This window comes from Marmota marmota, unplaced genomic scaffold, assembly GCF_001458135.2.
Source record: "Marmota marmota marmota unplaced genomic scaffold, marMar, whole genome shotgun sequence".
Lineage (NCBI taxonomy): Eukaryota > Metazoa > Chordata > Mammalia > Rodentia > Sciuridae > Marmota > Marmota marmota.
This window is the reverse complement of record NW_026000082.1, coordinates 3,575,787-3,590,336: the sequence shown is the minus strand read 5'-3', so window position 1 is coordinate 3,590,336 and position 14,550 is coordinate 3,575,787. Positions and strand designations below refer to the sequence as shown.

The window sequence follows — 14,550 nt, the reverse complement described above, 5'->3', positions numbered from 1 at the left end:
TTAAGCTACCCCTGAATATCAGACACATAAAATGTGCTTATATTTTTTACAAGTAGTTGTTGAAATTATATTCTTTAATACTATTTTTTTTTTTGTCATTTTAGACCAGTCTGCTTAGTTTTAAATGAAATTCCTTTTATGTCTACTTGGTTTTTACTTGTGTCAACATTTAGGTGAGTCAAGCCAACTTCTACATAATATTTTCAGTATGATTCCTGTAAACTCATTTAAGACACTTTTACAAAATGATGATTTGTGTTGATTGTGCTTTGGTGTTTTTTGTTTTCCTTTACAGTATGCTACCTCTTCTATTAAAGGATGAGCTCCTAATGCCCTCCTTTGTGACAGTGATGGCATTTTTTATAGCTTGTGCAACTTTCTTTCCAATATTTGAAAAGATGTCTGAAGAAGAACTGCAGTTAAAATCTTTTTGCATTTCTATAAGGAAATATCTTCCACGTTTTACATTTCTTCCCAGAATTATACAACATTTGGTAAGTTGTTTTTAAGGAATGGTACATTTTCTAGCATGCCACTATTCTTTCAAATTATTGAAATATCTTTTTTCTTTTCTAACTTTATGAGAAATTAGTCACATAATCCACCCATTTAATGTGTATGCTCTAGTGGTTTTAAGTATGTACACAGATTTGTACATTATCACAATAATCTAATTTTACATTTTTTCATTACCCCCTCAAAACCCTTATACTCATTAGTAGTCATTCTCCATCATACCCTCATTTCTAACTCTCAACTTTGGATAGCCACTAATATGCTCTTTGTCTCTATAGATTTACCTATTCTGGACATTTCATACAAATGGACTATCATAGTTAGCTTAGGCTGCCATAACAAAATACCAAAGACTGGGTACCTTTAATAACAGAAATTTATTTCCTCACAGTTCTAGAGGCTAGAAGTCCAAAATCAAGGTGCCATCAGGGTAGGTTTCTGGTAGGCCCACTCTTCCTGGTTTATACAGAGCCACCTTTTTCCTGTGTTGTCATATAGCCTCTACTTTGTACTCATATAGGGAGAGATCTTTGGTTTCTGTGCCTTTTTTCTTTATAAGGACATTAGTACTACTGGATTAGGGCCTCACTACTATAGATGGGCTCATTTAACTTTAATTACCTCTCTAAAAGCCCTGACTCCAAATATAGTGACATTGGGGGTTAGGACTTCAAAATATGGATTTTGGGGTGAGACATAGTTCAGTCCATAACGTGGAATCCTACAAAATATGGACTTTTGTGACTGGTTTCTTTTACTTAGCATAATATTTTTGAGGTTCATTTGTGTTATACCATCTATTAGTATTTTATTCCTTTTTATTGCCAAATTATATTCCATTATATTGATATGCCATGTTTTGTTTATCCATCAGCTAATGGACATATTAGGTTTCTACTTTTGGGCTATTATGAGTAATACTATTATTGACATTTGTGTATAAGGTTTGAGTCTACATAAATTTTCATTTTCCTTGAGTAGAATTGCTGGGTCTTATAGTAGTTCTGTGTTTTAATATTTTCAGAAATTGCTAAACTGTTCACAAAGTATACCATGATTCTACATTCTCACCAACAATGTGTGGGTTTCTAGTTTCTGTACATCCTTGACAGCATTTGTTGTTGGCTTTTGAACTATAGCTTAACTAGTGATTGTCAAGTGGTAGCTCATTATAGTTGTGATTTGTATTTCTCTTTTTGTTTGGTAGGGATTGAACGCACCTGTGCTTAACCACTGAGCTACTTTGCAGCATTATTTTATATTTTATTTTGAGATAGCATCACCCTAAGTTGCTCGGGGCCTTGCTAAGTTGCTTTTAACTTGTAATCCTCCTGTCTCAGCTTCTGGAGCTGCTGGATTACAGGCATGTGCCCCCATGCCAGCTATTTGTGTTTTTCTAATGAAAGACGTTGAGCATTTGCTTATTGGCCATCTCTATATCTTGTATGGAGAAAATGACTACTCAAATCCATTACTTTTTTTCCCCCTAGTGCTGGGAACTGAACTCAGGGCGTTGCACATGCTAGGCAAGCAGTACCACTGAGTTATAGTCTAGCACCCTCTTCTCATTTTTAGTTGGATTGTCTTTTGTTTTTTGAGTGTTGAGACTTTTTTATACATTATATTTTTCTTTATAAATTCTTGATGAGTCCCTTACCAGATATATGACTTGCACATATTTTCTGACATTCTGAGTTGATGGCATTATATGGAGCATACAAGTTTTGATTCTGATAAAATTTTAATGTCTATTTTTTCTTTTGTTGCTTGTGCTTTTGGTGTCATCTATAAGAAAACCTATGTAACCAATGGTCATGAATATTTACTCCTGTTTTCTTCTAGTTTTATAGTTTGTTTTTATATCTACAACTTTGATTCATTTTGTGCTTATTCAGCTATCTCAGTTCTGCAAAACTGCTTTGGCATGCTTGTTGAAAATCATCTGATCCTAAAGTAAGGTCTATAGTTTTGATGTCTTTGTCAATTCACAGTTTCTATATTTAGAGGGCATTATGTTCAAATTTGTATTATTGAGATTATTACAGTAATTTTATATGTTGAAAATACTAGGTTGTAATCTACCTGAGGGCAGGGTGTTTTTTTGTTTTTGTTTTTATGGCACAGAGGATTGAACCCAGGGCCTCACATATGCTAGGCAAGCACTTTACTATTGAGATACATCTCTAGCCTAGAATTCTTTTTTTCTCCCATTTTTAAAATTTGTTCTACTTAGTTATATATGACAGCAGAATGCATTTCAATTCATTGTTCACAAATAGAGCACAACATTCCAATTCTCTGGTTATACATCATATAGAGAGCCTCACCATTTGTGCAGTCATGTACGAATGTACCTATGTACCTAGGGTAATGATGTCCGTCTCATTCCACCATCTTTCTTGTTCCATAGCCCCTCCACTCCCCATCCTCCCCTTTGCCCAATCCAAAGTTTCTCCATTCTTCTCATGACCCTCCCCACCCACCCCATTGTGGATCAGCATCCACTAATCAAAGAAAACATTTGGCCTTTGGTTTTTGGGGATCAGCTTACTTTGCTTAGCATGATATTCTTCAATTCCATCCATTTACCTGCAAATGCCATAATTTTATTCTCTTTTAGTGCTGAGTAATATTCCATTGTTTATATGGTGTTTCTTTATCCATTAATCTTTTGATGGGCATCTCAGTTGGTTCCAATTTAGCTACTGTGAATTGAGGTGCTATAAACATTGATGTGGCTGTGTGTATGCTGATTTTAAGTCCTGAGGGATAGGATAGATGGGTCAAATGGTGGTTCCATTCCAAGTTTTCCAAGTTTTCTGGGGAATCTCCTTACTGCTTTCCAAAGTAGTTGCACCAATTTGCAGTCCCACCAGCAGTGTATGAGTGAATCTTTTTCCCCACATCCTCACCATCACTTATTGGTTGTATTCCTGATAACTGCCATTCTGACTGGAGTGAGATGGAATCTTAGAGTAGTTTTAATTTGCATTTCTTCAATTACTAGAGATGTTGAACATTTTTTTCATATATTGGTTGAGTGCTTATATATCTTCTTCTGAAAAGTCTGTTCAGTTCCTTAGCCCATTTCTTGACTGGGTTTTCTGTTAAGTTTTTTGAGTTCTTTATGTATCCTGGAGATTAGTGCTCTATCTGATATGTGTGTGGTAAAGATATTTCTGTAGATATCTCTCTTCACATCATTGATTGTTTCGTTTGCTGAGGAACCTTTTAATTTGAATCCATCCCACTAATTGATTCTTAATTTTACATCTTGCACTTTAGGAGTCTTGTTAAGGAAGTTGGGGCCTAATCTGACATGATGAAGATTTGGGCCTACTTTTTCTTCTAGTAAATGCAGGGTCTCTAGTCTAATTCCTAGGTCCTTGATCCACTTTTGAGTTTTGTGCATGGTGAGAGATAGAGGCTTGATTTCATTTTGCTGTATATGGATTTCCAGTTTCCTCAGCACCATTTGTTGAAGAGGCTATCATTTCTCCAATGTATGTTTTTGGCGCCTTTCTCTAGTATGACATAGCCATTATTTATGTGGGTTTGTTGCTATGTTTTCTGTTTTGTATCATTGGTCTACACAGTTATTTTGGTGCCAATACCATGCTGTTTTTGTTACTGTTGCTCTGTAGTATAGTTTAAGATCTGGTATTGTGATACCTCCTGCTTCACTTTTCTTGCTGAGGATTGCTATGGCTATTCTGGGTCTCTTATTTTTCCAAATGAATTTTATGATTGCCTTTTCTATGAAGAATGCCATTGAGATTTTAATAGGAATTGCATTAAATCTGTGTAACAGTTTTGGTAGTATGGCCATTTTGACAATATTCATTCTGACTATCTAAAAGCATGGGAGATATTTCCATCTTCTAAGTCTTCTTCAATTTCTTACTTTAGTGTTCTGTAGTTTTCATTGTAGAGGTCTTTCACCTCTTTTATTAGATTGATTTCCAAGTATTTTATCTTTTTAAATACTATTTTGAATGGGGTAATTTTCCTAATTTCTCTTTCAGTACATTCATTGCTTATGTATAGAAATGCATTTGATTTATAGATATTGATTTTGTATTTTGCTACTTTGCTGAATTCATTTATTAGTTCTAGAAGTTTTCTGGTGGATTTTTTGGATCTTCTAAATACAGAATCATGTCATCAGCAAATAGGGATAGTTTGAGCTCTTCTTTTTCTATGTGTATCCTTTTAATTTCTTTTGTTTGCTCTGGCTAGAGTTTCAAGGACTGTGTTGAATACAAGTGGTGAAAGAGAGCATCCTGTCTTATTCCAGTTTTTAGACGGAATGCTTTCAGTAGAATAATGTAAGCCTTGGGCTTAACATAGATAGCTTTTACAATGTTGAGGCATTTTCTACTATTCCTAGTTTTATAGTGTTTTGAACATGAAAAGGTGCTGTATTTTGTTAAATGCTTTTTCAGCATCTATTGAGATAATCATAATTTTTGTCTCTAAGTCTATTAATGATTTCTGTATGTTGAACCAACCTTGCATCTGAGATGAACTCCACTTGACCTTTTTAATATGCTTTTGTATGCAATTTGTCAGAATTTTATTGAGAATTTTTGCATCTGTATTCATCAGGGATACCAGCCTAGAATTCTTGATTTTATACATACTATTATATAAGTAGCTTCTATCAGTACATAGTAGGTAGTGGGTACTTGTTTGTTGAATGAATGGACATTCACCATCTGATTATTAGAGGTAGCTCAAATGTCCAGTAGCTAGAAAATAGTATATGAGTTACTATATAAATTCCATGGAATATTTTAAAGTATTTAAATGTTTATGAAAGAATGTATAATAAATGGAAAGTTTATTAGAGAGCTAAGCATGTGAGTATATGTAAAATATATATGACATATAAGTATATTTGTATACATGTAACACATGAAAGTATATATATATATATATACATATATATATATTATACATATATATATATATATATATATATACACATATATACTTTATATATATATAATTTTTTTTTCAAAATAAGAAAATAAAAATTGCATACAAAACAAATGTATTGGGGCTGGGGTTGTGGCTCAGTGGTAGAACGCTTGCTTCACATGTGCCTCAGTACCACATAAATAGAATAAAGGTATTGTGTCCATCTACAATTAAAAATTTTTTAAAAATCTATTTTTTAGACTGGAAACACGTCATGTGATTTTTCCTTTAGCTTTTAAATGTCTAACTTTTAAAATAAGATATGTTTTATAACTAATATAAGTCAGTCAGCATTCTTAATATGAATAGAATGGCTGACATGGTAGGTATAGAAAGTGTCAGCTCTTTCCCTACTGGGGGAAACAACAGGTTTTTAATTTTTTTTTATTTTTAAGGACTACATAGTATAGAGGATTACACAAGGTACCCAAATAACAAAAAAAGAATAGTTAACTTTGCTAGGGGAGTGCATAAAGTTCTAAAGGAGGTGGTATTTGTTTCATGTACATCTTGAAGGAACAGCAGACAGGCATTCTCAGATGAATGGATGTCCTGAGGGTTTTGCATTTTAGATCATGATCATGGAGGATAGGAATGGGGAGGTAGGAAGTTAAGAGGTGAACCAGAAAGACAATGATAGGATTAACTGACTATACTGGGGTTCAAATGGAAAGCAAGATCTCAAGGTTCACTTTTTGCCATTAGCACAGGCCCAACTCTTTGGATGTATGTCACACTCGATTCCTACTGTGATACAATCTGGTCCAGTAGTCAAGGTGAGAACCACTAGGTACTCCTAGATTTACTTCTGAAGGCTTACTATGTGCCAAGGACTTTTCTGGAGGCTGAGGATACAGCAGTGAACAAAATTAACAAAAATCACTGCTGTCGTGGAGGTTACATCCTAGCGAGGACATCAGATGTTAGCATATATAAAATATGTAGCATGTCAAAGGGTAATAAATATTTTGGAGAAAAGTAAAGCAAGGGAAGAAGGGCTATGATATATAGGAGAGAGAGTGATTGTAGTTTTAAAGTAGCAAGGCTTTTTCTTCTTTTAAAAGTAAAAAAAACCCAAAAAAACAAAGGAAACAAGGGAGTGAGCTCTGCAGATAATTGAGGATAGACTGACCCAGGAGAACTATAAATGCACTGGGTATCACGGAGGCCATGGTGATTGACTAGGGTGAGGCAAAGAAATTATAAGAGCTAATATCACACAGGGCTTTCATCTGTAGAAGATCACTATGGTGACTTTAGAGAACAGATGCTGGAATCCATGAGCCAATGGGGCTGTGGACTAGGGTAGAGTGGCAGTGGAAGTGGCTATAAGCAGTCAGATTTGGGGCATTTTTTTCCTTTTATTATTATTATTTTGCTTGGGGTGTATTTTGAAGGTAAAACCAACAGGAATTGCTGAGGATATGAGAGAGGAAGCTAAGCCTGAATGCATGGGTTTTGGCATGAACAACTGAATGGAAGGAGTTGCCCTTCACTGAATTGGAGGAACACTATCGAAGGCACTTTGTGTATGTTGGGGGGTGGGGAGATATGGGGGGATCAGAAGTTTGTTTTTATAGGACTTTTTTGGCAGTACTGGATTTGAACCCCAGGCCTAAAGCATGCTAGAGCAGTTTATTTTTATGTTTAGTTTTAGATGCCTGTTAGATATTCAAAGTGAAGACATTAGGGAGGACTTAAGACATATGAGGCTAGAGATTAGGGGAAAAGGTCCTGGCTGGAAGCTAATTTGAGTTTTCAGCAATAATGGTTGGTAATTAAAGTCAGTCGCTCGATGACCTCACCATGGGTATGAATATAGGCTTAAGAGGACTAAGTACTGAACTCTAGAACACAGAGAGGTAGGGGACATGAGGAGGATCCAGCAGAACTGTTTGAGGTAACTTACGCGAGGTGGGTGGGCATCAGGAGAGTGTGTTATCATAGTAGCCATACTTCATAAGTGAAGACGGTGTTTCGAGGTGATGAGAGAATGTGCTATTTCAAATGCTGATAACTGGCTGAAGTGGTACATGCCTATAATCCCAGCTGAAGAGATGGAGTTTCAAAATTAAATAAAAAGGGCTGGGGTACATGTGGCTTAGTGGTAGAGCACCCCTGGGTTCAGTTCACAGTCCACAAAAATAATCAAATGCTACTGAGAGAATCAAGTAAGGCAGTTAAGAATTTATTCTTCCAGTACAATAGATACCTGAGGAGAGCTGTTTCATGGAGTGTCTGAAGTAAAAGCCTAACTGGTGTAGGCTCACTAGTGAATAAGAGAACTGGACACAGCATGTCATAGGAACTCTTTTGGGAAGCTTTGCTGTCAACAGTAGCAGGCAAGTTGGTAACAGCTGGAGGAAGAGAGGGTTTTTGTTTAAAATGAGAGAAATTTTAAACAAAATGAAAGAAATTTCAGCATGCCAGTTGGACACTTAATTCAAGATGGCATTTCAAGCAGTCCCATAATTCTTAAATTTGAAACTTATTTTGATAATGTCATAAGTTTTCATATACGTGCACCTGTTTGTTATACCTGTCTGTAAGCCTTTTTTAGCACCCACCTTCCCCACTTTCATCTGAAATGACCACTGCATTAGATTCTATTCAGATCTTACGATGCATAATGGCATCGTTTAGGGTTCTCTTTGTGGCATAGCTCCTTTAGGGGAGGCACTACTATTTCTCCATTTGCTTTCTACATTAACTTATGCAGCTTTTAGTATCTATGCATCTTGAGATAAAATAAGTAACATCTGGCTTGTCCATGTCTTAGAGGAGCTCATGGCCTAGAGCTAAACTGTCCAATACAGTAGCCACTACATTTAAACTGATTAAAATTAAATAAATTTAAAAATTCACTCCTCAGTAGGCATATTTCAAATGTTCAACAGCCATATGTGGTTAGCAGCTCTTGTATTGGAGTGTAGATGTAGGACATTTTCATGTTGCATGGTCTAGAGAAGAATACTACTACACAATTAAAATAAATGTGATAATTATTTTATTCATTTTGGTATTTAATCAAATATGAGCTTGTGATTTTATTTAATATTTCTCTAATTAAAAGTCAAGACTCTTCAAGGCTAGAGGACCACATTTTCTTCATATGTCCCACTGTGCTTTACTACAGTATTAACTCACTGAGAATATTCAGTGAATATAAAATGGAATTTTTTCATTTACCATGGGAAAAATGTCATAGATGGGTTCTCCTGACTGGCTTAGAACCTTATATCCCATTAGGACCCAGGACTGTAGGGGATACCATGAATTTAACCCTAACTGGCAATCATTATGATCCAGATACCTTTCTTCAGTGCCTAGGTGGTATAAAGTATAAGACAGGGATTCTCTTGCTTGGCTATACATGGCAACAACGTAGAGAGCTTTAACAAAGTACTAAGGCCTGCTCTTAACTTCTGATTTAATTGGTCTGGGATGTGGCCTGTGCATCAAGATTTTTTTAAGTCAGATGATCTAACATGAAGCCCAAGTTGAGATCCACTAGAAGAGTTAGACCCTCAACCCTCACCTTCAGTTCTGCTCATTTAATAGCTTCAAATCAGTGTTAGCAGTACAGTTTATCTTCTATACTGCTCAGTATTGTTTTCTTTCCCTTATAGTTTCTGACCTCAGTGATCTTTATGGTCCTTCTGACACTGATGATTGTCACACTGGATCCTCCTCAGAAATTACCAGATTTATTCTCTGTATTGGTGTGTTTTGTATCCTGTTTGAACTTCCTGTTCTTCTTGGTATACTTCAACATTATAATCATATGGGATTCCAAAAATGGAAGAAATCGGAAGAAAATCAACTAGCTGTATTCCCAAACAAATGTGAACTTTTTGTAATGTATTAATGAAATTGTTATTTTGAGAATCATGGAATAGAAAAAGAAATGGTGAAAAGTCATTGTTTCTCCACAACATAAATGTATTTTGGGACCAAAGACCAACGGAGGCTTTTATTTTCTAAATATTGTTGGGCCAAAGCATATTGTAGTTTTTATTAATATTCACAGTTATTTAATTAGTTAAAAAAGTCCTTAGTCCCAAGATTTAGTTAGAAATTGTACTCTATAAATGATGTCTTGAAAAAAAATCTGCAAATAGCTTAATGGGAGAATCAAACCCCGTCTTTAAAGGAAACCACTAATTTTGGCATTCAGATTTAGTTTTCTTTGCATTTTAGCATGCAAGTAATATGTATTTCATTGTTATCTCAGGGAATTAAATTTAAGATCATCTTTTTAATTGCTGAGGCCAGTTAAGCTGCTTGATGTCTTGATGTCAAATTTACAAATTTGAAGTTGTTTTTAATAAGGTAAATAGATTAAATGGTGTTCTTATTAATTTCCAAGAATGCAGATTTACTTGAATCCATTTAAAAAATGATTTTTCCTGAATTTAAATCCCAATTATTGTGAAGTTTCTTAAGCTACTCATGAACACTAGTTCTAATCTTTTCTAGCATCATTCTATTTAAACTGTTTTATATAGGGTTTCATTCCTTTTTTGTTATGAACTGACCTGGTTCAGGTTACTTACCACTGGCATAAGCGTTGATTCAAATCATACTTCCTGTTAATTTTGTCCTGTTAATGTTATCCCTCTATTATCAGAATCTCTATTTACTATAGTATTCAATTGGTAAAAGTATTATATCCATGTTGTAGTTTCTCATATAAATATGTTCTCTTTAGTCTCTATGATAAAAATAAAGCAAGTTTACCATTAACCTTTTTTTAAAAACTGAGTATATTTCTTTCATAAGGTAGCCATTGAAGCACATTCAGAAGTAAACAGTCATACCAAAAAGAATTTGGTTCTGGGTACAAGCTAGTCATAGGCTGACGCAAGAAGGTATGTATTGCTAAGTCTGATAAAGAAAGTGGGTTTAGACAAAGCAAAAATCGAGAAGTATTTCTTTCTCAGAGTAAATGTGCATAAAGACACAAGAGGGCAGGTCAGCACAGAAAAGCAGCCTTGAGTCGCTGCCGATTCAGCAGGAACATCACTGTCCATGGTCACCATCTGTAATCACTGTGCCCAAATGTCAGCATCTTGGCTGGCTGGTATTGCCTTTTAAAAAAAAAAATTTTATAATAGTGTGTTTGCATTTAACATAGGATGTTGATTTATATTAGTGATGAGAAAATTCTGAGTTCTAAATAACTGGAGTATAGAAACTTATTTGAAATAAAAGTATTATATAAATAATATACCCGTAACACTTGTATTCAGGGTGTCTTATAGGTAAATTCTATAAATAATACATTTTTTAGATGATTTAATCTAAATCATCATCGAATTACATTATAGCTTCTAAGGAGACTTACCACAATTATAAGTCCAGTATCTCTCATATTAAAAACTAATATTTTGACTTTAAAAAAATTAGGTTCTAAAATACCAAGTATATCCAGTGATGAATTAATAAGATCACATAAGTCAATGAAACAAAATGCATTCTGTCATGTATAACTAACTAGAAAAAAAATTTTAAATGTTAATATAAAAATCACAGAAGTGGGCTATTCCAAAGCATTTCAGCTAGATTAAGGATTATAGGAAATGTTCTAATATATTTAGATGAGTCAAAATTTTAGAAAAATTTCTCACTTTTTTCACTATGTATCTATCAAAAAATGAGCACTTCTATGTTATTTCCAAGTACATTTTAGAGGGAAGAAGCATTTCTAAGAAGTGCAGTTTCCCCCATTGCCAATAGACCTAGGTTTGCTTCTTAAAGCAAGGAAGAGAATAGGGAGGAATAGGCAGAAGTGTTATGTATCACATATGAAGCAAACAGAAGTCATTTTTCCCTTGAGGCTTTAGGGAGGGGGGAAAAAATCCCGATGTAGCATTCTGTCCAAATGATAAACCACAAATAAGTGAGTGAAACATTTACAAAAGTCAAGGCAGCCAAAGTAGCCTCTCTGTTCAATAGATAAGACTAAGAGATGGATAGGTTGTAACTAAATAATGGTTAGAGTAACACAATGGTTTCAAGTCTCAATTGGTCTCTCTTCTGTTATGTTCATTGGAAGATCAGGGCCAAGTATATCCCCCTTTCCCCTCCCCCCATATAAACATTAGTTTTGTGTGTGGATTTTTCTGCTTTGTCCTTCATGCAGCCTCTAAGGGTGATAAAGCGAGAGTCATCTGATCTACAATGAAGAGAACTGGGAAATGATTCTTAGCAGCCCAGCTGTTCTGAAAGGCAAAAGCTTAGTATATCAAGAGGTCAAACATACAGTAACTGGTTTAAGAGCATTAAGCACATACCTACATAACTTGGATTATATATGAAACCAATCTACTTCTTAACCCTTTGTTTCCTAACTAATGTAGGTTACTTTACAAAATGTCTTGACTTATATCCTGAGGTTTTGTTTATTTTAAAGTATTCTTAATATTTAGCAGACGATTATCTTAAGACATTTAAATAGTACCAAGATAATCACTAATGAAGACAATTAGGTTTAATTGGATTACTATTTAGCACCTATATTTATATTAATAGTTTTAAAAAAAGACATGAATCTGAATTTAAGCGGAAAATGGGTTATTTTCCACCTTGTTAAATGGTTTTAAAAAAATACTATGGTATTTTTATTTTCATGATATCAAATGATACACAAATTCTGAGAATAACATTTGCCCCCTCTAGAAATGGTCAAGAAAAGTATAGACTTTAAAAAAAAAAATGTATGTTATCAAGCTATGATATATTCAGGGATGGGGGGTGTAGCTCAGTAGTAGAGTGTTTGCCTAGCATATGTCAGGCTCAGGGAGCCATCCCTAGTAACACACACATGCATACACACACAAAGACATATTTTGTGATTTTTCTAAGTGCTTGTAGGATATAAAAGATGATTAGGTCATCATTATGAATTAATTTCCAAATCAATGTATTTCTCATGCATCAATTAAATGATTTTAACATCCACTTGCCATGTAATTTAGTACCTGGGTTAGATACTGATTCATTTTGTGAGCAACAATACAAATAAATGGTAATAAAAACAATACAGAATAAAGAATTTAAATAATTTGGAAAGGATTACATACTGTCTCATAATAAAGGTCTTTTTAATTTATTGGAGGCTGTTTAATTGAGCTAAAAACCAACTTCATATTTAAATGTATGTACTAAAAAATACATTATAATATTTTACAAAATGTATGGAATTTAAAACTTTGAAAATACAAGCATAGAAAAAACAAGCGTATTATAATAATAAAAACTCATCCCTGAGGTAGTGGTTACACAATAAGCTTCTAAATGAGAGAGAGAGAGAGAATTTTTTATTATTTATTTCTTTATTTGTATGTGGTGCTGAGGATTGAACCCAGGCGAGCGCACTATCGCTTGAGCCACATCTCCAGCCCCTAAATAAGTTTTCAAACATTTTAAAAAACCTATAAATTAATAAGTACCTGAGGCTTTAAGTGGGAAAAGTGGTCCCCAGTTTAACTCGCCATTAGATTTAATCTGAGTTCCAAGAAAATATATAGCTCTAGCAGATGTAGAACCATTTGCAAACATACTTTAGTAACTATCCACAAATGCTAACAGTACACAAAAACATCCATGATACAGAATGTAAGTCAAGATCCTCCTCTACATGCTGGCTTACATTAAAGGTCCAAGAAGAAATGTAATATTTACATTAAGATTATCTATTGGTGTGTGTAGAAAGTTTAAATTAGCTGCAAGAAATTTTATCTAGACTTGCACCTGCCTAGTGCTATGAGCTGGTATTTACTGGGCAGATTAATTACAAATATTTCTTCTGTTCCTTTAAATATGATCAGGCAGATGCAGTAGTTGTACTCATAGTGAGAGTATTTCTTCTAAGTGCCTGCAAGATATAAAAGGTGATTATTACATCATCAAGAGTTTCTAAATGAACATAATCTCGTGCATCACTTAAGAAATAATTTAAACACTCATATATCATGTAATTCAATACTCAGTTTAGATACTGGTAACTTCTCATATGTTTATTTTTGAGTCATCTAAGCAAGATTCATCTTCATAAATAATTTTGAGACTACTCTGACATAGGCCTTTTCAGTTTATGTGAAGATACTTACAGGAGAATTTTAAAACTCCACATGACCTACTGAAAACACCAAATTTACATGCCTTTGACTATAAGCCTTAAGGGACTATCAGCAGGTGTTTCCCCCAACAGCTGCCAAAGCAGGGGAAAGTGTTTACTGTAATACATTCCTATTCAGAGTGTGTCCCTCTGGGGACTCCTAGTGGTGGGAGAGGTTCTTGTCTTATTTGGCCTTTGGAGAAGAAAGCAGCCATTGGCAAATGATGGCATATACTCCCATTAGGCATGTGGCTCTTTTTTTTTTCTTTGCTTACGTTAGCATCTATGAAGAAGTACTACACAGTGGGCCCTTACATTTCCCTATTCGCTAAAGTCCACATATATTCTATTCCCTGTCTTATGGGATGCCTACTTGACAACTTATTTTTGCCAAATCTTTGTTTCATAGTCTGGTGTGCATTTCAGTAGAAGATTTTAAGCACTCTAGGGTTCACTTAATATCTTTATAGAATACTGATACAATTGTTAGAGCTAATGATAATACTGTATGGCAAAGGGAGGCCATCATTTATTAGTTACTATGCTGGAGGTATTAAGCTAATTATTTTGTACACTTCTCACAAGGCAAATATTAGTCCCATTTTATAATCAACACTTAGAGGAACGAACTGCATCATTAAGGTCACAGAGCTAAGTATGTAGTAGAATTGGTGTTGGACACCTAATCAAATCTTGGTTTTCTTTAAAAACAACAAAAACAGAGCCAGACCCTGCAAAGATGTTTCATCAATGGATCATGGCTGCTGGAAGAACTGTTAAGATTTTAAGGTTAAATCTAGGATCCAGCAAAATGAAATACTTTGATCAATGTGACATATGTCAGAGCAACTACGTTAACATTATTCTTTCTAAAACGTTTCTGATCATTACTTTCATAATAATCTTTACTGGCTCACCTCTGTCAAATA

General features: G+C 34.4%; 2 protein-coding genes across 7 annotated transcripts in view; one reads left to right on the top strand and one right to left on the bottom strand.

Moving 5' to 3' along the window:
• The window catches only part of Alg6 (ALG6 alpha-1,3-glucosyltransferase), an 88,389-nt gene that overhangs the window by 33,342 nt on the left and 40,497 nt on the right, over window positions 1–14,550 (top strand). The window contains exons 12-14 of one of the 2 annotated variants that reach the window (XM_048815249.1): window positions 105–173; window positions 296–494; window positions 9,129–10,245. In XM_048815249.1, coding sequence (XP_048671206.1) covers window positions 105–173; window positions 296–494; window positions 9,129–9,326 — 466 coding nt within the window. In that variant the 3' untranslated portion in view covers window positions 9,327–10,245. Of the gene's footprint in view, window positions 1–104; window positions 174–295; window positions 495–9,128; window positions 10,246–14,550 lie in introns of those variants that run through there. The other variant, XR_007351967.1, reaches the window with a different exon arrangement.
• LOC107141693 (integrin subunit beta 3 binding protein) overlaps window positions 12,589–14,550 on the bottom strand; it is a 53,092-nt gene continuing 51,130 nt past the window's right edge. For all 5 annotated transcript variants that reach the window (XR_007351968.1, XM_048815251.1, XM_048815250.1 and 2 more), the window contains one exon: window positions 12,589–13,378. Coding sequence is in view for 1 of the 5 variants with exons in the window: in XM_048815251.1 (XP_048671208.1) it covers window positions 13,371–13,378 (8 nt within the window). In the remaining 4 variants the exon portion in view is untranslated. The remainder of the gene's footprint in view (window positions 13,379–14,550) is intronic.